General features: G+C 43.2%; 1 protein-coding gene across 2 annotated transcripts in view; it reads right to left on the minus strand.

Annotated features, from left to right (window-relative positions):
• cnksr3 (cnksr family member 3) overlaps positions 1 to 23,612 on the minus strand; it is a 158,105-nt gene that overhangs the window by 54,983 nt on the left and 79,510 nt on the right. For both annotated transcript variants that reach the window (XM_038808448.1, XM_038808453.1), the window contains exons 3-4: positions 13,633 to 13,835; positions 11,418 to 11,505 (exon numbers count right to left, since the gene is read on the minus strand). In XM_038808448.1, coding sequence (XP_038664376.1) covers positions 11,418 to 11,505; positions 13,633 to 13,835 — 291 coding nt within the window. The remainder of the gene's footprint in view (positions 1 to 11,417; positions 11,506 to 13,632; positions 13,836 to 23,612) is intronic.

The following is a 23,612-nucleotide window of genomic DNA, read 5'->3' on the forward strand; positions in this document are numbered from 1 at the left end:
GTGAAACTGAAGCAGAAAAACATGCAACGCAATATCAAAGAAAGCAATTACATCCAAAATAACAGTGGAATCAAAATAAATAAGTAGAATTAGGTAGCCTGATGACTTCTAATGTGAAAAATGATCAAGGACATTAAAAAAAGCACAGCACTTGCAAAGCCAACCTTCACAAAATGTATCAGGCCTCTTTAGAAATAAAAGCATCTCTATGGGAAAGCAGAATGAGATTACTAAAATGCTACATCTGGTCATCGTTACCATGTGGATGTGAAGGTTGGAATACAAGAAGAGAGCAGAAGATAAAAGCTGTGAGGCATATGGTGAGGATTAGTTGGGTATTACAGTTTGAGGAAATTAGGAGGAAAGCAGACACAAAAGAACTTCTACAGATGATCACCAAGAGAGAAGTACAACTCTTTGGGCATATACGAAGCAGGGAGAAACTAGAATATCTGGTATCGACTGGTAAAATTGAGGGTAGCAGAGCAAGGTGGAGACAAAGTAGGAAATACGCTGACTGCTGGAGACGAACAGATACAAGATTTGAGAAAACCCAAGATGTTGGCTGCCAACATGGACTATAAAAGTGAGGCTCATGATCACAGACATAAAACATGAAGGTAACGATTATAGTCCTCATCAGGACAGTTATTTTACAATATATGACAAAAATGAAAGAATGGAAAAACTCAGCAGATTCGTGTCACGGATAGAATGGTAGAGAAATTTGTATTTCTTTATAATATCATCACTTAGTGCAAGCAACAAGACTGTGTAGGAAACAGGTCATCTGATCAAATCAGTCTGTGCTGATGTTTATCCTCAACACCAACAGTATCCTCAGGCCATGTTTTGACTTTGTTCCCTTTTCCTTCAACAATTTATTTAACATGGGGAGTAACACAGTGGAGGCATGGTGACTGTAACAAATGTGAAGATTGCATTGCAGCTAATAAATCAAACATTTAAGAGACAAACAATTACCACTGCTTAAAATTGTGGGAGAAGACAGAATTGGTCATTTCTTTTGGGGGGGGGGGGGGGGCAACGTTGTGGGGCATGAGGAATAAATTAAAACTATCCCCATTGGAAGTTTTGCAACCTCCTCTGCCACTAGCTACAGCCTGTTCAAATTATTGGAGGCTACAATATACCACATCTATTAATAATAGACCAGAGGGTATGGCTCATAGCATTATTCCAGATACATAGCAAAATGCCTTGTCAAAGGCCAAATCTTGATTAATGGAGATTACGAGGCAACAGGTGCTTCAAAGATCATGCCATTGTGTCCAGAATCATTCATTTTATGTGTTGTTCAGCCTTTATACTACCATCACTAGATAGGGGCCAGGGCTAAAGAAAGAAAGCTGCTAGCTCAAATCATTTTGTCTATCCGAAATGCTGTGTGTGACTTGAACTCTTAGCACAAAGCAAACTGAAGACATAAAAAATTTGCTAAGAACATTTTGGTCTCTCGGGCAGCAGTGGTTAGCACTGCTGTCTCATGGCATCAAGGACCCAGGTTTGATCCTGGCCCTGGGTCACTGTTCATGTGGAGTTTGCACATTCTCCCAGTGTCTGCGTGGGTCTCATCCCCACAACCCAAAGATGTGCAGTGTAGATGGATTGGTCACGCTAAATTGCCCCTTAGTTGGGAAGAAAAGAAAAGATTTAGGTACTCTAAATTTATATTTAAAAAAATAATATTCTGGTCTCAAAGTACACTAGCTTTCTTCATCTGTCAATTCCTTGTTGTACTGATTATACAATGTTGTGGGTTACGAGTTAGCACTGCATTTTTGTTGTTAATACGTGCTAATGTGATATTTTAGTGGTTGGAGAGCAATGATAAAAGCAGTAGTGGGGCACTCAGCTCAGCTAAAGCACATAAATAGTTACGATGACTGGTATGACATTTCATGCCCAGGGAACCACATCCAAGACCATAGTGCATGACCTTCTCAATTAGTAACTTAAAAAACATGGAAATGCACCAGCTCAGTGACTTCAGATTTGTACAAACCAGTTACTTCTATCTGAGCACTGGTCCTGGTCATTACCTATCGATTGCTGGAAATAACCCTGGATACAGTTTAGTGGATGTTTTTAATGTCCACTTAACAGACACCAAGCATGGACATAAGCAGGAATGTCGCAAGTTAGAAATTTCTTACTTCATTGAAGGAGTTCCAATAAAAAGTTTCAAGCGATTAATCTCCAACAGCATAATCAATATAATTAATGGCAACAGTACTACAAACAGTGGCCAAGGACAGGATTATCTGTAGGCCAACTCTTTACCCTTCCCACCTCTTCAGCAATCGACAACTCTTTCTTCTCATCTCTGTAGGAAATACTGATGAACATTCCAAGAACAAACAAAAATAGCTACAGGCAACTTCATCTTTCAAATAGGACACTCTTCCATTAGCAGTGTTCTCATTTGTCACCAAGGAGTTCACGCTACCACAAGTGTTTATCATTTAGGACTCAGTGATCATTTTATGGAGCCTGTTTATTAACAGCACTTCAAATAGACTTCAAATCAGTATCTCAGTATTGACAGTGCCCAAGTCTAGCAGCCCCTGTGGTTCTGTTGCTTACAGCTCAAGACAGCTAATAAATCTACTAACACTAAATTACCCCCTTCAAACAACTTTAAAGGGATTTTCATGTCCACTTAAGGTTCATCTCATTTATTGCTACCAAATGAAATTTGCCCATTATTACCAGTTCAACTACTTTCACAGAGATCCACATGCAAAACAGCGTGTGAACATCAGAAACTTTACTCTCATTATGTGGGGCACAATTCTTCCCATCCAAAAAGATCCCATGGATCAAATGTCACAGTTGCTTCTGTGAACAGACCTATCTTTTAGTTCTACTGAACTAAAATATCAACATCAACAACTGTGGCACACACCATTAACAACAACAGGATTCATATAACTAAATTGCCATCTCTCAGCTTGGTCTTCAGCTGCTTCATCAATGACCTTCCCTTCAACACTAGGTCAAAAAAGTGGGAATGCCTGCTGATGGTTTCAGTGTAACAAAATAGACACTGATGAGTTATAACATCTTTCACCTCTGTGCATTCTGGTTTCCTAATTTTATTGAAAATGGACTCGAAAATAAGTAAAAAGTAAACCCACACAAATTATTGCCCACATTGTTCAAGGATACAGACACAATTTTGATTCATTAATGCAAACTAGATTCAGACATTCTCTTTATGTCACCTGCGAATTGAACTTGGGACATCGTTTTCCTATCATTCAATGTAAATGTAATTTGGATTCTTCATGCATATTCAATTTGTCGATACATAGAAAAAGGAGTAGGCCATTTGGCCTGTCAAGTATGATCTGTCATTCAATATGATCATCGGTGACCCTTCCAGAGACGACCACGAAGTGAGTAGTCGCACACAGGGCGGTTCCTGCTTGAAGGTGTTGGTTTTGGCCCTTTCCACCCGTGTTTTGGGTAGATTCGGTGGTAAAGTGGAGCGGAGAGTGTAGGGGAAGAAGTTCTCCCCTGGAAGAGTATGTTTGCGGGCTATCAGATCCGGCTGAACACAGAAGGATTTGGCGAAAGAGTTGAAGGAGACTCTTAGCGCAGTTCCAATTACGAAGATGGTGGGGGGAGGGAGGCCGTTGTTGGTGGGAAAACTGCAGATAGAACAATTGATGGAATTCATTAAAGAGGAGTTTCAACAGCAAAGGAAGGAAGGAGATCCAGAGCAAGTAGTCTAAGGCATTGGAGGGGACAGTGGCACCTCTTTGTCACTGTGGTGGAAAAATGCCTCGCGGCACAAGCGGCGACGATCCGGAAGGTGGAGGTGCCTGTGTCTTTGTGGAGGAATGAGCACCACAAACTATGCCACAAGGGTACTGGACAGATGGGTGGAGGCGTTGGACAAGGCCCCAGAGATGGATCGGGTCCATAGGTCCCTGAGGCAGAAGCAGAGAGTAGGGGAGCTACCGCGGGCAGGGATTGTGCGGATGCACAGGTTTCTGAACAAGCAGAGGATTTTGAGGTGTGCCAAGGTGAAACAGGTCTGTGAATGGGACTTTATCAGGAGATTGGAACGGAGTTGGCCAGTATGCATGTGGGGTTCAACAAGGCCACGGCAATGCTGTCCTGGCGACAGATTCGATTTGGGGAGTTGTACCTGGCCAGACTTTGGGTAACCTATGATGGCTAGGAATATTACTTTGGGACGCCGGAGGAGGCGAATGACAATCAGGGACCATAAACTGGGGATTTTTTTTCGTGGTGAGCCAGACAGCTTATGGGACAGGTGCAGAGGCTGGAGAGGTTGGACTTTTGGTTGATGAGGGGTTTTGATGGAGGGAGAGTGTAGCAATTAAGAACTATGTGAAGCTCAATCAGAATGGCTATGTACTAGTGGCTATGTTTTTGGGAGGCCATGAAGGTGGTGGTCAGAGGGTAATTATTTTGTTCCCCACAGGGATAGGGTGAGGAGAGAGGAGCACCGACGGTTATTGGACAAGATAGTGGAGGTGGACAGGAGATACTAGGCGGCCCCAATGACGGAGCTGTTGGCAGAAGGGAAGATGTTACAGAGCAATTTGATCGGTTGACAAAGGGCAATGCGGTGGGGCAGCCGTGGAGGGAAGGGGTTGCATGGAGTATGGGGAGAAGGCAACTCGTATGTTGGCCCACCAACTGTGGAGTGAGGCAGCATCTAGGGAAACTTTGCAGGTGAAAGTAGAGAAGGGGGAGATGGTGTCGGACTCCGAAAGGATAAATGAGGTGTTTAAGGCTTACCACAAGGGGCTGAACCTGTGGGGGAGGCGGAGGATATGGGGCTGTTTCTGGATGGGTTGGAGTTCCCAGAGTTGGAGGACAGGAAGAGCAGGCATTGGAGGAGCCATTGGGGTTAAGGGAGGTGATGGAGTGTATTAGTAGGATGCAGTCGGGGAAGGCCCTGGGCTCGAAGGCTTTCGGATGGAGTAGTTTGGAATGGAGTTAGCCCCTTAACTGGTGGGTATGTTTAGTGAGGCTGTGGGAAAGGAGTTGCCAGCTATTTTAACGCCGGCATTGATTTTGTTAATCCCGAATAAGGGGAAGGACCCACTGGAGTGTGGGTCCTACAGGCCCATTTCGCTGCGAAACACAGATGGGAAAATCCTGGCGAAGGTGTTGCCGTGTAGGTTGGAGTGGTGCTTCCAGGAGGATCAAACGGGCTTTATGAGGAGGAGGCAGCTCTCCAGTGACATTAGGTGGTTGCTGAATGTAACTATGACTCCATCAGGGGGACGGGAGACAGATGATTGTGCCCATGGAGAAAATATTCAACCAGGTAGGGTGGAGGTATCGGTTTGAAGTTTTGGGAAGGGGTGGGTTTGTACCAAAATGTGTGGTTTGGGTGTGATGCTGCATGCGTTCCCCATGGCTAGTATCTGAATGAACGAGACGAGTTTGGGTTATTTTGGGTTGCATGGGGGGGGGGGGACACCTCGATGCGAAGGAAAATGAAGGTTTAATATCATCAGGGAAGTAAGTGATTTGTTGCCATGCATTTTTCTCTTTGCCCTCTCCAAGGTAGGCAATTGTTTTGAATTAGGAGCGGAGGAATTAAAAATCAAGTTTACTATAGCAATGAGGGAATTAGACGGGGCCTGCAGCAGTTGGTGAGCGAATAAACAAGAGGGGAAAACCCCTGCTTGATCTCATCCTCACCCATCTACTTGCTATAGATGCACCTGTCCATAACAGAATGAACAGGGGTGATAACTGCAGAAGTCCTGGCAAAGACAAAGAACTGTCTTCACACAATAATGGGCATCCATGAGGCGCTGTGGGCCATCAGCAGAATTGTATTCAACCACAATCTGCAATCTCATAGCCCAGCATATCCCACACTTTACCATAAACACTTAAGCCAGGGGATCAAACCTGGTTCGATGAACAGTGCAGGAGAGTATGCCAGGAGCAACATCAGGCAATCCGAGAAATGAGGTGTCAACCTGGTGGAGCTACAGCACAGGACTACTTGTGTGCCAAACAGAATAAGCAGCAAGTAATAGTCAGAACTAAGCAATTACCCAACAAACATGTGTAGTCCTGCCACATCCAGCAGTGAATAGTAATGGACAATTAAACAACTCACTGGAGAAGGAAGCTCCACAAATATCTTAATCCTCAATGATGGAGTAAACCAGCACATAAGTGCAAAAGACAAGGCTGAGGCATTCGCAACAATCTTCCGCAAGAACTGCCGAGTGGATGATCCATCTCAAGTCTCCTCCAAGAGGTCCCCAGCATCACAGATGTTAATCTTCAGCCAATACGATTCACTCCACGTGATATCAAAAAATGGCTGAAGGCACTGGATACTGCAAAGGCTATGAGCCCTGACAATATCCCGGCAACAGTACTGAAGACTTGTGTTCCAGAACTTGCCGCACCCCTAGCCAAGCTGTTCCAGTACAGCGACAATACTGGCATCTACCCGGCAATGTGGAAAATTGTCCAGGTGTGTCATGTACAAAAGAAACAGGACAAATCCAATCCAGCCAATTACCACCCTATCAGTCTACTCTCCATCATCAGTAAAGTGATGGATGGAGTCATCAACAGTGCTGTCAAGTGGAACTCACGCAACAATAATCTGCTCACGGACGCTCAGTTTGGGTTCCGCCAGGGTCACTTAGCTCATGACCTCATTACAGCCTTGGTTCAAACATGAACAAAAGAGCTGAATGCCAGAGGCGAGGCGAGAATGACTGCCCTTGACATCAAGGCAGCATTTGACTAAGTATGGCATCAAGGAGCCCTAGCTAAAATGGAGTCAACGGGAATCAGGGGGAAAACTCTCCATTGGTTGAAGTCATACCTGGCATAAAAGAAGATGGTTGTGGAAGGTCAATCATCTCTGCTCCAGGACATCACTGCACGAGTTACTCAGGGTTGTGTCCTAGGCCCAACCAACCATCTTCAGCTGCTTCATCAATGATCTTGCTTTCATCATCAGTTCAGAAGTGGGGATGTTTGCTGATGACTGCACAATGTTCAGTACCACTCGCAACTCCTCAGAAATAAAGCAGTCCATGTCCAAAAACAGCAAGACCTGGACAATATCCTGGCTTGGACTGACGAGTGGCAAATTACATCCACACCACACAAGTTCCAGGCAATGACTATATCTCCCATCACCTGCAAGAGAGGATCTAATCATTGCCCCTTGACATTCAATGGCATTACCATCGCTGAATACCCCGCAATCAACATTCTGGGGGTTACCATTGATCAGAAACTGAACTGGACTAGCCATATTAATACTGTGGTGACCAGGGCAGGTCAAAGGCTAGGAATCCTACCGCGGGTAACTCACCTCCCGACTCCCCAAAGCACGTCCACCATCTTTCACAATAAATTCATTGCAAAATGTTAGTGTAAGCCTACTTGTGACATTGATGAAGATTTATTTATTTACTTACAAGTCACCGGTCAGGAGCGTATATTCTCCATTTGCCTGGATAAGTGCAGCTCCAGCAACACTAAAGAAGCTCAACACAATCCAGCACAAAGCAGCCCACTTGATTGCTATCCCTTCCACAAACATTCAATCCCTCCAACATCAGAAGCCATCTCCTCCATCTACAAAATGTACTTACTGCTGTAACTTACCATGGTTCCTTCGGCAGCACATTACAAATCCACGACCACTGACATCTAGAAGTACAAGAGCAGCAGGCACCTGGAAACCTCACAACCTGGAGGTTCTCCACTAAGTCACTCGCCTGACTTGGAAATATATCGCTGTTCCTTCATTGTTGCTGGGTCAAAAGCCTGCAACTCCCTCCCAAACAGCATGATGGGTGTGACTACACCTCAAGGACTGCAGCGGTTCACCTTCTGAAGAACAACTAGGGATTGATGCTGGCCTAACCAGCGACGCACACATCTCGTAAATGAATTTAAAACATTTTAAAAGACAGGATACTTCCATCGTGTTATGTGACGCTACTATCGTGCAAAATTAGATATATTTAGAACAGATCTAGCAGCTTAAGCCTGGACATCCATGAGGCATGTGGACCATCAGCAGCAACAGAATTCCACTTCACCAAAATCTGTAACCTCATGGCCCAGCATATCCCCACTCTACCATTACCACCAAGCCAGGGGATCAACCCTGGATCAAATAAAGTGCAGGAGGACATGCCAGGAACAGCACAAGACATATCTAAAGATGGGGTAATTCGCCATCTTCAAAACAGAATGTTGAACTGAAATGAAATGAAAATCGCTTATTGTCACGAGTAGGCTTCAACGAAGTTACTGTGAAAAGCCCCTAGTCGCCACATTCCGGCGCCTGTCCCGGGAGGCTGGTACGGGAATCGAACCGTGCTGCTGGCCTGCTTTAAAAGCCAGCGATTTAGCCGAGTGAGCTAAACCAGCCACGACCAACCAGTTCCTCAGTGGCAAGCCGTTGCTGGCAGCAGGATTCTCCGTTCCAGCGGCCGACCAATAGGATTTCCACTGTAGTCACTCAATGCTGCTGGGAAACCGGGTGGGGTGCGCTGCTGTTGGAATGGAGAATCCAGTCAGTCAGTGGAGAATTCACCCAGATGTGCCAATCTGGTGAAACTTACATTGGCAAATTGTAGATGCATCACAACCAACGGATCAGATCAAATGAAAGAGGAGGCTCCAGAAATATCCCCAGCTCATTGATGGGGGACTCCAGCACAGCTGTGCAAAAGACAAGACTGAAAAATTTGCAACTGATGCCAAATGTTTTATCCATCTCGACCTCGTCCCGAGGTCCCCAACATCATCAATGTCAATCTTCAGTCAAATCAATTCACTCCACATGATAAAGTAATAGCTGAAGGCATTGGAAATTAAGATTATGGACCCTGCAACATTCCAACACAAGTAAAAAAGGCTTTGATCCAAAACTTGCTGCGTGTCTAGCCAAGCTGTTCCAGTACAGCTACCACTGGAGTTGACACAGCATCTTGGAAAATTGTCCAAGTTTGTCCTGTCCATTAAAAGCAAGACAAATACAAGCCAGCAAATTACCTCATCAGTCTACTCTCGAGGACGAGTAAAGTGATGGAAGGGATCATCAACAGTGTTATCAAACAGCACTTGCTTAGCAATAACCTGCTCAGGGACACTCAATTTGCATTCCGTCAGGGTCACTTTGCTTCTGACCTCATTATTCCACACATGAACAAAAGAGTTGAACTCCATAGGTGAGGAGAGCGTGACTGCCCTCAACATCAAGCAGCATTTGAGGAGGAATCGAGGAGCCAGGGGTAAACTGATCAGGGGAAAGCTCGCCGCTGGAGTCATATCTGGCACAAAGGAAGATGGTTGTGATCATAACTTATCATAGAATTTACAGTGCAGAAGGAGGCCATTCGGCCCATCGAGTCTGCACTGGCTCTTGGAAAGAGAACCCTACTCAAGCCCACATTTCCACGCCATCCCTGTAACCAAGTAACCCCACTTAACCTTTTTATTTGGACACTTAAGGGCAATTTAGCATGGCCAATCCACCTAACCTGCACATCTGTGGACTGTGGGAGGAAACCAGAGCACCCGGAGGAAACCCACGCAGACAAGGGGAGAACGTACAGACTCCACAGACAGTGACTCAAGCCAGGAGTTGAACCTGGGACCCTGGAGATGTGAAGCAACTGTGCTACCATGCTGCCAGTTGGAGGTCAATCATCTCAGTCCCAGGACATCACTGCAGGAGTTCTGTAGGGTAGTCTTCAGGTCCAACCATCTTCAGCTGCTTCATCAATGACCTTCCTTCTATCACAAGGTCAGAAGTGGGGATGTTTGCCGATGCTCGCACAATGTTCAGCACCATTCGTGGGGATCTTTGCTGTTCGTGACTTCTCAGAGGAGTAGTGTCCAAATGCAGCCAAACCTGGATAACATTCAGGCCTGGGCCAAATGGCAAAATAGCATTCATGCTGCACAAATGCAGCACAACAAAAAATCCTTTTAGAAGTCCACGTGCACCACAACAGCAGTAGTACTCTCACACACAACCTTTATTGACCTCAAAACCTCAGATTCTGTCAACTGCAAAGATTTATGGAGTAGCCTCCTCAAATTTGCCTGTTCTCAAATTTTTCACCATTGTCCATTTACTCCAAGATGACACACATGTCCTGACTCTCACCAATGGAACCACCACAGACTCTACCCCAGTGAAGTCAGATTCTATCATCACACCAACCCGCTTTTCCATTTTCCTTGTTGCACCTCATCTCCCAACAAATAACCCACAGATGTGGAGATAATCTCGAGAGCAAATGAAAAGTGCTGCCTTCAATCTAAAACCAAAATCACCACAACCGCAGTCATTGAACTTTCGGACTGCAGCTAACACTTGGCTATGCACTCATTGGAAACGGAGCTCCAGGTCATTGCTAACTCCAATGCATATGGGAAAACGGGCATTTCGCTAAACACAACAGAAAAGTAAGGTCCTCTTCCAACCAGCTCACAACAGCATAACACCTCCCTGCATCAGTAAAGATCAATGGAAAGAACCTGGAAAATGCATACCATTTTTAGTGTCTTGGTAGCCTCCTCTTCAAGAAGGCACATGTAGGTGATAAAAGTCATCATCACTTTCAAGGCAGTTATAGATGATGAAAGTCATCATCACTTCCAATGTGCCAGTTAATTCTTTGGTTGACTCAATATGTGAGGACCAGGTCCCCAAACACAAGACTAGGCTGCAGTGGTCCCCAAGTTCCTCTACGCTTCAGAGACTTATACAAATTATAACTGTGCTGACATGCAAGATAGTTAAATGATAATTGATCCTTGTCTTACAAAGCTTCGTCATATGAGGAAAAGATTTATCCGCTCATTTACTCCAAGATGACATGCACAAGCCCTGATCCTCACCAATGGAACCACCACAGAGTTTGCCCCAGTGAAGTAGGGCAGCATCATTGGGCCAACCTGCTTTTCCCCCCCAAAGATGACAAATCCTTGGAAGACTATGGTAACAATTTAGATAATGAAACCCAAGTTCACTTCACTTTCAGCCAAATAAAGAACTTTTTAATGTTGCAATACAATTAAAATTTGACCTTGAAACATTGATAAAAGTTGCTTTGAAGGAAGCATTCAAACGCATCAAAAAAAATCAAACATTCCTATTTATCAACCTTGGGCATAACAGCTACAAGGTGATACAAAAAGACTACAAAGATGCTACAAAGTGATTTTTGTATTCAGCACTGAATAACATTTATCCAATGACGTGTTAAGAGCCAAGCACAATCTAGAAACAGTGAACAGAAATCTATTTTATTTCCCCTTTCTTCCATTGCCCACCTCAAATACGACAGGCCTCCAGAAGTGATATCAAAAGCCAATAAAGCATTAATACAGACCTGTTGAACAGTTGTCGTCAAATTCAAGCACAGCTGTATAATCTTGTTTTTCATCACCGAGTAATCACTGATCCCTGTAAATGGTGACCTGTAACAAAATAAATGTTTCATAATAGTACATATATCGATTGCGCACACACACACCAAAATGAATCAGAACAAGCTTCTAAAATAGGTCCTTTAAATATATTGACTCAAAATCAAAATTACAATGGACAATTATGATTATTTGGTCCAAACAAAAGAGTCCAGTGTATTATACACATACCATCATTTAACACGTCTAATAAATGAATCAGTGTCCAATACCATACATGCACTGAGTTTCTAAAAAGTAGCTCTATAGACCTTGCAGATCATGTTCAAAAATCTGACTAGGAAAATTGTTCACTTAAGTAAAGGCTATTCCATGACTCAATGTACATGCCTCAGAATTGGGTGGTCCAGCACACTGTTTTCCATTTCTGGGGCAGGATTCACCAACCCTGAATTAGCAGTCACAGATCTAGTAATCTAAATTGTAATCCAGTTGATACGATAACTGAAAAGTGCACAGTGATGTGGTAGATGTTCTTCTGAGACAGATGATAAATCAGTACAGATGGAGTTTACATCTAGCCACGCTACATTTCACCTAGAAGAATTGGTTCATCAAACAGGTACACACAGTTAAATAAAAAGTGGGAAACCGGCAGTTCATAAGCACTTGAGGAAAATCAGATCACACATGACTCACAAACCAAAACGTTATCAATAAAGAAATCAGCCCTGCATTGTTCTGTACATTTAATTCTGATTAACAATTAAAAGTAGAAAGGCACAGCAATTTAATTTTAGTCTTGCACTTGGAAGTGAAACACCTTCTGCACATTAAATTTAAAACTGTTCCTTCAGTAAATGTGTTTATTTTTCTCACATCCTCTTACTTCCCCCTTCCTAAAGGTTTTTATTTATGGAGGCAAATGTACTGTTCTAGGTTAGCACTACAGCGCTGAGGATCTGGGTTCGATCCCGGCCCTGAGTCACTGACTGTGTGGAGTTTGCACATTGTCCCTGTATCTGCGTGGTTTTCACCCCCACAACCAAAAGATGTACAGTTAAGTGGATTGGCCACGCTAAATTGCCCCTTAATTGGACACACTAAATTTAATTCAAAAAAACGTACTCTTCTGAATGGGATAACTATTTGACTAGATAAAGGGGAGTCCCCAGAAGTTATGGTATACTTGGATTTCCAAAAGGCGTTCAATAATGTGTCACATAAAGGTGAAGGGCTCATGGACTTGGAGATCATGTATTAGGATGGATGGAGGATTGATTAATGGACAAGCAGAAAATATGAATAAATGGGGCATTTTCAAGTTGGCAGACTGTGACAAGTAGAGTGCTGAGGCCTGAGCTATTTTACAATTTATATTAATAACTGAGGTGCATTATTACTTTGCCTCTTTATCTAAGTTTACAGACAACCCAAAGCTAGATGAAATGCAAACGATGAGGAGGAAACAACAAGACAGACAGGTTAAGTGAGTGGGCAACATGGCTGCAGATGTAAGTGGGGGTAAAGATTTAGTGGAGTGAATAAGTATCTTAAATTTATGTATACTTATGCCCAGAACACGTCCCTTCCTAAACCTGAAGAAAGCACCCAACATTCCATACCGTGGAGCGCCAACAGCTCCCACAATAGCGGGAGCCTCCCGTTCTCAATCCCACAACTACCTGACCAATCCATGCAACAGAGAAAACTTGTCAGACACATTGTTGTACAAAGGGGAATGTATATTGAACGCATGGTCAGTCACCTTGGACCACTCGCAGTGCCTGCAAAAACTACTAGTACAAATAACATTTAAAACACTCATGCAAAAACTGAGCGACTCTATTGATCAGAGCGATGAACCTCATGTACATCTGATGTTCATAGCAAGTGTATGCATGAGCAATTTACCCAAGAACTCATGCAATTGAAAGGAACAGTGAGAAACACATGTGCCAGCATTAATTTGTATGCTCATGTACCACTGCTTTTTAATAAATGCAATATTGTTCACGCCGTCTCCTTCCAGCCCACCTCAGTCCTTTGGGCAAACGGCTGGAAAGTTTTACCTGCGCAATAAAAGTCACCCATGTCACAGGGACAACTATTAAAACAGGTGAAAACATCCCTGAATTGGCACAATAAAAATGTGACTATTTTAGGTTGAATGTTTACCTGTCTAACCATGCCAACAAGGCCTTAGCTGCTGCAATGAGGTCCACAACGGAGGTAAGGAAATCGTTGGGAGGTTTGCGAGAAGTTCTGCCATCGTAAGCAACGCTTTTTCTTCGAGTGCTGATAAAATTCTGGAGGCCATTGGTGGAAGCCCGTAATTTCAGGGCCAACCTCTTCATGCTTTCCGTTTCCAAACCATAATTCTGCAATTAAAAGCAAATGATTAGAATTGAAGTCAAAAGAACAATCCTCAACAAGCTTCCAACTTTCCTGGCACATGAGAATAGTACAAGAGGACTATAAATGTTACACTGTTTGAAAAGGGCAGAGGATAATCTTGGCAGTGACAACGCATGTCAATGGTGGGGAACCTTTTCGAGACAATAATCTGATGAATTAACTGGCATTTGGAACTACCAGATAATAAATGAAAGTTTTTTTTAAAATTTAGAGGACCCAATTTTTTTTTCTCCCAATTAAGGGGCAATTTAGCATGACTAATCTGCCTAACCTGCACATCTTTGGGTTGTGGGGGTAAAACCCATGCAGACATGGGGAGAATGTGCAAACCCTACACAGACAGACAATGATCCGGGGCCGGGATCGAACCTGGGACCACAGCGCCGTGGGCAACAGTGCTAACTACTGCGCCACCATGCCGCCATAATAAATGAAAGATAACATGGTTTTTTTTGTTAAAGACAAATTGTGATTGATTAACTTGATCAAGTTCACGAATGCAGTAATGGAGAGGATTGATGAAGACCATGTAGTGTTGGGCAAATGTACTCTCAAAAAGGTGTTAAAGAACGGTTTGTTTACAACATTTGCCCATTAAAGTTTGAGGTCATGAAACTCAGAAATATTGCAAACAATGGAGAGAATACAACATAAGAAACAGAAGCTTATGGAAGGCCATTTAGCCCTGCACGTTTGCGGTCATTCACCAGTGGCTGATCTTTTCTCATAACCACGCCTTCCCACAGTATCCGCTTATACTTAAAAACCAATCAGCAAACTTGGTCTTAAATATACAGAACAGCTGCACATCCACTACTCTCTGCAGCAGATAATTTCATGATTTACAATCCTTTTGACTAAAGACATTTCTCATATCAATCTTAATTGGCTGATCCTTTATTCTGAGACATTGGGCCAAATTTTATTTGGTGATGGAGCTGGTGATGCTTAGATAATAGTTAACCAGTTGTAGTTGTCGCCCCATTTAATAGTTATTAATAAAATTTAATTGTGTTTAAATTTACAAACATGGTGACTGTAGTTATTGGGCAGCCAAAAGACTCAGGTATATTCCAATTGTGATGAGACTTTGGCTCAAGAGGGTCTGAAATTGACCGTGCATTAGCCTAGGGCATCATAATATTGATTGGCATAGTCTAAGTATTGAGATGCATCAGAATACTTTTTCTATTTTGAAAAGTGCTCCGATGCATTCAAAATCAAGATCACTCGCAAGACCATAAGATTTAGGAACAGAAGTAGGAACATTCAGCCCATCGCCATGTAATGATCTGAAGTGATTTAAATGTCCCAAACCCTTTTAAACTGAAACAACTTTGAGCAGCTTTCACGAAGGAAGAAAAGCAGCCTGCTCACAGACTTTGATTGACAGGGCATTGCTTGTAGCTTTAAAAATGGCCTTCTGTTTGGTTTAATTTTAATAGACTCATTGTTTATATTTCCTCCAAGCTGTTGCTATTACAGCTGACACCATTATGAATACTTGGCTGAGATTCAAAAGGTTATGGAACATTTCTCAGCAGAGCACCGTGTTCACATTTTGATTTCATATTTTAGGTGGTGATTAAAGGATTATCTGATTTTGATCTGGAGTATCCTTCTGAGAATTAAGGCACTCGAACCAACTCACGTCTGCACCGACACTCCTCCTGCACACGTACTCATTAAACCTAATCCTTCCACAACCACTTCTCAGAGATAAAAATATAGGAGGAATGGGCTTTGGAGGCAGGTTCAGATTTTAGAAGGAACTAGAAGCCTTATACTTAATCCATGTCCCAACCCAAGCTGTAACACTTGTTTAGATTCCCCAGACAGGGTGGGGGGAACATTTTCTCAGCGAAAGCCATTAAGAATTTTATATATGTTTCAATTAGATCATCCTTCCAAACTCCAGGTTATATAGGTCTCATCTATTTAGTCTCACCTCATAGACAACCCCCTCATTCCAGGAACCAGCCAAGCAAACTTTTCATCTAGTTACTTTGCAGCAAGGAGGTTCCACCTGAGCCAAGGAGACCAAAATTGCACACAGCCCTCAAGTGGGGCCTCATTTATGGTTTTCATAACTGTAATAAAGCTTCTTTAACACAATACCTTTGTGTAACAGACATTAATGCACCATTTCCTTTCCTAATGCTATAAATGCATATTAATTTGCTATGATTTATTTACAAGACATCCAGATTCTTCTGAAAGCAAACATTTCTCAGCCTTTCGCTGAGAATTTCTTTGCATTGAAAAAATATTTTTTTCTACCTTGTGTTAAATGAGGTAACACAACGCCGAGGTTCCCGGCTCTGGGTCACTGTCTGTGTGGAGTTTGCACATTCTCCCCTTATTCAAGTGGGTTTCGCCCGCACAACCCAAAGATGTGGATTGGCCACGCTAAATTGCCCCTTAATTGAAATCAATGACCATCCCTGCATCATAAGGTTAGAAGTGGGGATGTTTGCTGAACATGCACCATTTACATTTCCTCAGATACTGAAGCAGTCCATGTCCATATACAGGAAGACCTGGACAACATTGAGGCTTGGGTTGATAAGTAGCAGGTAATGTTTGCACCACAAGTGTCAGGCAACCACCATCTCATCTCCCCTTGACAGTCAATGGAATTACCTTGCTGAATCCCCCAGCATGTACTGCGGGTTACCACTGGCCAGAAATTGAACCAGCCACATAAATACAGTGGCTGCCATCTACATGATGCACTGCTGCCATTTACCAAGATTTCTTCGACAGTACCTTCCAAAGCGACAATCTCTACCACCTAGAAGGCCAAGGTAGCATATGCATGAGAATACCACCACCTGCAAATTCCCCACCTTCATCCTGCCTTGGAACCATATTTCTGTGCCTTCATTAGAGTCAAAATCCTCAAACTCCTGTCCAGCTAACCAGTGTGTTTAGTTACACCACGTGGACTGCAGTGTTTCAAGAATGGGTCTCATCACCGCCCTCGTTCGGGCAATTAGCGATGGGCAATGAACGCTGGCCAAGCCAGTGATGCGCAGAACCCATGAAAAATGTTTTGCAAGAAGGCCCGGTCCATATTCTCAGTTGAACATAACATCTGAAAGCACCATTTTGAATTTCCTGTCCAACGCTTATTCCTCAACCAATGTAAATAAAAATAGATCTGATCATTGTCACATGATTGCTAGTGGAACTTTGCTGTGCATCTTGGAGGAAATATAAACAATGAGCCTAATTTATTTACATTACAACTGTGAGCATTGACCAAACATACTTAATTGGATGTAAAGTGCTTCAGGATGTCCTGAAGTCATAAAGGTTTTATATGGGCAGTGTGATAGCACAGTTGCTTCACAGCTGCAGGAACCTAGGTTCGATTCCCAGCTTCGGTCACTTTCTGTGCGGAGTCTGCATGTTCTCCCTGTGTCTGTTCCTCCGGGTGCTCCAGTTTCCTCCCACAAGTCCCGAAAGACGTGCTGTTCGGTAATTTGGACGTTCTGAATTCTCCCTCTGTGTACCCGAGCAGGCGCCGGAATGTGGCAACTAGGGACTTTTTACAGTAACTTCATTGCAGTGTTAATGTAAACCTACTTGTGACAATAAAGATATTTTAAAAAATAAAGGTTTGTTTTTCATTGTTAATATAAACAGGGCAATGAACTGCAGGACCAAGATAGAGATGACTCGCTCACACACTTAGATAATGTAAATTCAAACTGGTCTCAGCTTAAAATTCACCAAGAGGACGTGATCACACTTCAAATCAGCACAAATACAAGCCCAATAAATCACTCATACTGTAACTGGAGTCCAGATTTTAGTGCAATGCAAAATACACAACACTCAAATAGCTGGTTTGCAGCTGTTACCACAGTAACTTTCAATTAACACAAAGCATTACAGAAAGCAGTGTGCTATGGTTGAAAGCCTGCAAATTAATAAACTGCTCTATGCAGAGTTAAGTCTATTGCTCGAACAGACACGGAGGTAGAATATCCTGGCACTAAACTCCAGATTATTCAATTACACATTCACATACTTTAGAGGGGAAAGAGGCAATAGAGAAAGCGCTGTTATATGGTTCATAAGGAGTGAGGGACTTATTGCTGTGAACACACACTGGGGTGCCACATGTTACAGCTGCAGTAGAGTCATATGCCAACCAGCATGCTCTCAGTCCACCAGCCACATGGAGAGCAGCAAGAAATACACATGATGAAGCTTCAGCATTTTGAGTAGAAGTAGTGTGATTATTTCTAACTTATGGGAATCAGAGGATATAGCAGGGTTGTCTGGGAGCAAAACCGGAACCCGAAAAATTAGCCCAAATTAGTGCCAGAGAGAAGTGCGTGAAAACAGAATGGCCATCCAGCAATCAAAAACACAGCTCCAGCCTATGATGAAATGGGAGGCTGATGATGTCTTAGGGAACATAGGTTTTTGCAGAGTGAAGATTGCTATTCAGTAGCTTTCTAAAAAGGCACTAGTTAAGAGGAAGTGTCAACTACATTCTTTTGTGGGTAAGAGAGAAGGTTAAGTTTGTCTTTAGCTGGGAACAGAGTGAAGGCAGCAGCACAACCTGTGAAAATCTCCTTGAAAAATTCAGCATACATCCCCAGCCAAAGCCAAATCATCAATTTACCATGATCAATTTCAAGGCCCGAGACAGGGATCAAGTGAATGTGTTAATAATTTAGTTTTGTAAGCAGAAAATACAAGTTGGCTACTGCAATGTAACAATAACTGTTCGTCAAAATTGGCTGTAAACAGTTAATGTTCCAGGAAAACCACTAGATAGATGCAAGCCTTTCTTAATTAAAAGTCTTCATTGCGGAGGACCTATGTGCAAGACACTTCAAAGCAAAACATTACTACGTTCACAGATTTCATGGTTGTAGGCACACAGAAAAAAATCTCAGATCAAATTCTCAACTTTTATCACTGCGGGAACAACAGTTCGATAAAACGCCACACTCCGTTCTAAATCGTGGGCAAATTTATTTCACCCACAAAAAAGGTCTCAATGCAGAAGTCAAGTGAATAGCATTGATTAATTAAATTTGAACTAAGCCTATCAATTTCTTTATTTGTGAAATGGAAATTTATCCAAACTTAACACTGAACTTTGTAAATTCAAAGCACATGTACACTTATGGATTCCAAAGTCATATCTTACGAGCTGAAGTTTGTGCTTCAGCGCTCACTAAAATTTGACACTATCCAAAAGTGCTAAGATCACAAACTGAACATAAAGGATTATAAAAGGCACTTAATGGCAAGTTTATGTACTGTTTGTGCTGCATCTATCTGGACAGGAAATAAATTCTGAAATTCAATGTGCGCTACCTTAAAGAAAACCAATAAATACAAATTAGCACACATTCTTGGAATTCAAAGTTTCGGCTGGTCTTTTTCAACATAATCGTGCCATTTGTAATTTAAAAGTTCATGCCTTCAATAACAAATGTTTCAGAAATATAAATATTCTTTGGAGTATATTAGCATCAAAATTACTCAGCTTTTAAAAATTAAATTGAACAGTTTAATGGCTTATTTAGAATTAATTTTTCCTTGCCTTGCAGAAAACAAACTCATTAACTGCAGCAATACTTCAGATAATTTACCTATTCCCTCAATGTAAACATTTTTATTGGTTCAGATGAACATGAATGAGAACACGTGTCTGCCTTCAAATTCTATAAATTGCCCTGTACGCCAATAATTGGAACCAAACAGGTGGTAGACATTGCAGATGTTAGTGAGTTCCAAGGCATAAATACACTTCTAGGTAAACAACGTGGATGAATGTTGAGATACACTGAATACCAACACCTTGGACAGGGATTTTCCTGCAGGGTTCTGACCACTATGTGGGAATGCCATCGACTGGTGACGTCTCCAGATTGGTCAATTAATGGCCAGAGTGTGGGCTTAGCACCTAATTAAGAATGAGCTCGCAAAGTTGAAAAGCAAATCAAATCAGAGGACCGCCCGCCTGAAAGCAGCAGCTAGGGAGAGAGGAAAAAGAAAGTCTGCCAAAACAGATCTCTATCCGATTTTTATTTGAACATTTCAATTAAAATATTGATGCAATATGGTCACCATTGCAAGGGTGGAGCCCCTCCACCAGGTGTCTTGCAGCGGCTGAAGCTAGGCAGGCATAGCAGGCAAGAAGGACTCAACCTTTCTGCAGTGGGTGAGCCAGGAAGCCAATGGGGAAATTTCAGATGGCTTCCATTAACAAACCTTGTTGATCCAGTCAAATTGGATTATTTTCAAAAAGCATCTCAATTGGCTACCTTGATGCTTGCAGGTGGGTAGTTCTGCCATTCCCCCACTCCATCTCCAGGAAAGGGATGCGACGGGACAGGATGGAGCTGCTAGGCCAGGGCTACAAATCATGCCCCATATTTATAATGCAGCAGCGCTGGTGGAGGCAACTCCAACAGTAGCATGAATGCTTTTGGCAAGATAAAACACTTTCTCTGGGATGGTTCGCTCACACTGATGGGTACCGACAGTAACACCGGATGCTGCACCCGGCCTGTTTATCAGACTACTATCCACCTGTACAGATCAGTTCAATTTGTAAATACTGGTCTTCACAAATGCACCTCAAGAACAGAAAGCAATTGCTCCAATTTCTACTCAACAGACATTGCTAAAGTACTTTATACCCCACAATTTTTATATTGGAAATTTGCAAAATTTATGAGCATGTGCAGAAAAATAAAGTTTCCAAAATATACTCATGATTCAAATTATTTTTAGTTTTAAGATAGCTATGGAGAATGATAGCTCTCGCCCAAAAGTTAAAATTCTAAATTGGGGCAAGGCTAATTTAGAGGGTATTAGGCGGGAACTTTCAAAAGTTAATTGGGGTGCCTATTTGCAGGCAAGGGGAAATCTTTCAAAAAGGTGTTAACTAAGGTTCAGGGTGAGCACATTCCTCTTGGTGAGGCTGGTAGAACTAGGGAACCCTGGATGACTCAGGATATTGAGGCCATGGTCAAAAGGAAGAAGGAGGCATATGACATGCATAGGCAGCTGGGATCAATCCTTTGAAGAGTAGAGGGCTTGTCGGAGTAGAGTTAAGAGAAAAATCAGGAGGGCAAAAGGGGGACATGCGATTGTCTTGGCAGGTAAGGCAAAGGAAAATCCAAAGAGCTTTTACAGATACATAAAAGGGTAACTTGAGAGAGGGTAGGGACCCTTAAGGATAAACAAGGTAATCCGTGTGCCGATCCACAAGGGATGGGAGAGGCCCTAAATGAATATTTCTCATCAGTATTTACTGTTGAGATGGCACAATTGTTAGGGAAATAAAAAATGGTGTCTTGAGGAGTGTACATATTACAAAGAAGGAGGTGCTGGAGGTATTAAAGCACATCAAAATAGATAAATCCCCAGGACCTGATGAAATGTATCCCAGGACATTGTGGGAGGCTAGGGAGGAAATTGCCAGCCCCCTAGCTGAGATATTTGAATAATCGAGAGCCACAGGAGAGGTGCCTGAAGGCTGGATGGTAGAAAGTGCTGTGCCCTTGTTTAAGAAGGGTTGTAGGGATAAGCCTGGGGACTACAGACCAGTTAGCCTTACTTCTGCAGTGGGTAAATTGTTAGAAGGTATTCTGAGGGACTGGATCTACAGGCATTTAGGCAGGTGAGGGCTAATTAGGGAAAGTCATCAGAACTTGGTACGGGGAAAGTTATGTCTCGCCAATTTGATTGAGTTTTTTGAAGGGGTAACCAAGAAGGTAAAATGAGGGCAGTGCAGTCAACATTGTCTACATGGACTTTAGCAAGGCCTTTGACAAGGTACTGCATGGCAGGTTGTTGCAAAAGGTTAAATTTCACGGAATTGAAGGTGAGGTAGCCAATTGGATACAAAACTGGCTTGACAACCAAAGTCAAAGGGTTATTGTTGAGGGTTGTTCGTCAAACTGGAGGCCTGTGACCAGCAGTGTGCCTCAGGGATCAGTGCTGGATCCACTATTATTTGTTATATATATTAATAGCTTAGAAGAGAAAGTAGGAGGCATTGTTAGTAAGTTTGCAGATGACACCAAGATTGGTGGCATAGTGGATAGTGAAGAAGGGTATATAAGATTGCAACAGGATCTTCACCAGTTGGGCCAGTAGGCCAATGAATGGCAGTTGGAGTTTAATTTGAATGAGTTTGGCAGATCAAATCAGGGCAGGACCTACTCAGTTAATGGTAGGGAGTTGGGGAGAGTTACAGAACAAAGAGATCTAGGGGTACAGGTTCATAGCTCCTTGAAGGTAGAGTCACAGGTGGACAGGGTGGTGAAAAGGGCATTCAGCGTGCTAGGTTTAATTGGTCAGAATATTGAACACAGGAGTTGGGACACCGTGTTGAAGTTGTACAAGACATTGGTAAGACAACACATGGAATACTGGGTTCAGTTCTGGTCACCTTATAGGAAGGATATTGTCAAACTAGAAAAGAGTGCAGAATAAATTTACGAGGGTGCTGCCAGGACTTGGATGGTCTGAGTTATAAGGAGAGGCTGATTCTTTTTTTCCTGGAGCGTAAGAGGCTTAGGGGTGATCTTAGAGGTCTATAAAATAATGAGGAGCACAGATAAGGGAGATAGTCAACATCTTTTCTCCAACGGTAGAGGAGTCTAGAACTAGAGGGCATAGGTTTAAGCTGAGAGGAGAGAGATACAAAGAGACCAGAGGGGACTTTCCCCCCCCCCCCCCCCCCCCCAAGAGGGTTGCGAGCATCTAGAACAAGCTGTCAGAGGCAGTGGTGGGTACAATTTTTTCCTTTAAAAAAGTAAGGCAGTTACATGGGCAGGGTGGGTATAGAAGAATATGTGCCAAATTCAGGCAAGTGGGACTAGCTTAGTGATAGAAACCATCAAGGACCATCAAGGACGGTCACCTCAGCACCTCGCTTTACCGCAAGCCCACAGATAATCTCACGATGCTCCACTTCTCCAGCTTTCACCCGAAACACATTAAAGAAGCCATCCCCTATGGACAAGCCCTCCGTATACACAGGATCTGCTCAGACAAGGAGGAGCACAACAGACACCTACAGATGCTGAAAGATGCCCTCGTACGAACGGGATATGGCGCTCGACTCATTGATCGACAGTTCCACCGCGCCACAGCAAAAAACCGCACCGACCTCCTCAGAAGACAAACACGGGACACCACTGACAGAGTACCCTTCGTCGTCCAGTACTTTCCTGGGGCGGAGAAACTACGACATCATCTTCGCAGCCTCCAACACATCATCAGCGAGGATGGACATCTTGCCAAGGTCATCCCCACACCCCCACTACTGGCCTTCAAACAACCGCGCAACCTCAAACAAACCATTGTTTGCAGCAAATTACCCAGCCTTCAGAACAGCAACCACAACACCACAAAACCCTGCCAGGGTAATCTCTGCAAGACATGCCAGATCATCGACATGGACACCACCATTACACGTGGAAACACCACCCACCAGGTACGCGGCGCATACTCGTGCGACTCGACCAATGTAGTCTACCTCATACGCTGCAGGAAAGGATGTCCCGAAGCGTGGTACATTGGCGAGACCATGCAGACACTGCGACAACGAATAAACGGGCATCGTGCGACTATCAACAGGCAGGACTGTTCCCTTCCAGTTGGGGAACACTTCAGCAGTCAAGGACATTCAGCCTCTGATCTCCGGGTCAGCATTCTACAAGGAGGCCTTCAGGAGACGCGACAACGCA

This window comes from Scyliorhinus canicula, chromosome 1, assembly GCF_902713615.1.
Source record: "Scyliorhinus canicula chromosome 1, sScyCan1.1, whole genome shotgun sequence".
NCBI classification, from domain to species: Eukaryota; Metazoa; Chordata; class Chondrichthyes; order Carcharhiniformes; family Scyliorhinidae; genus Scyliorhinus; species Scyliorhinus canicula.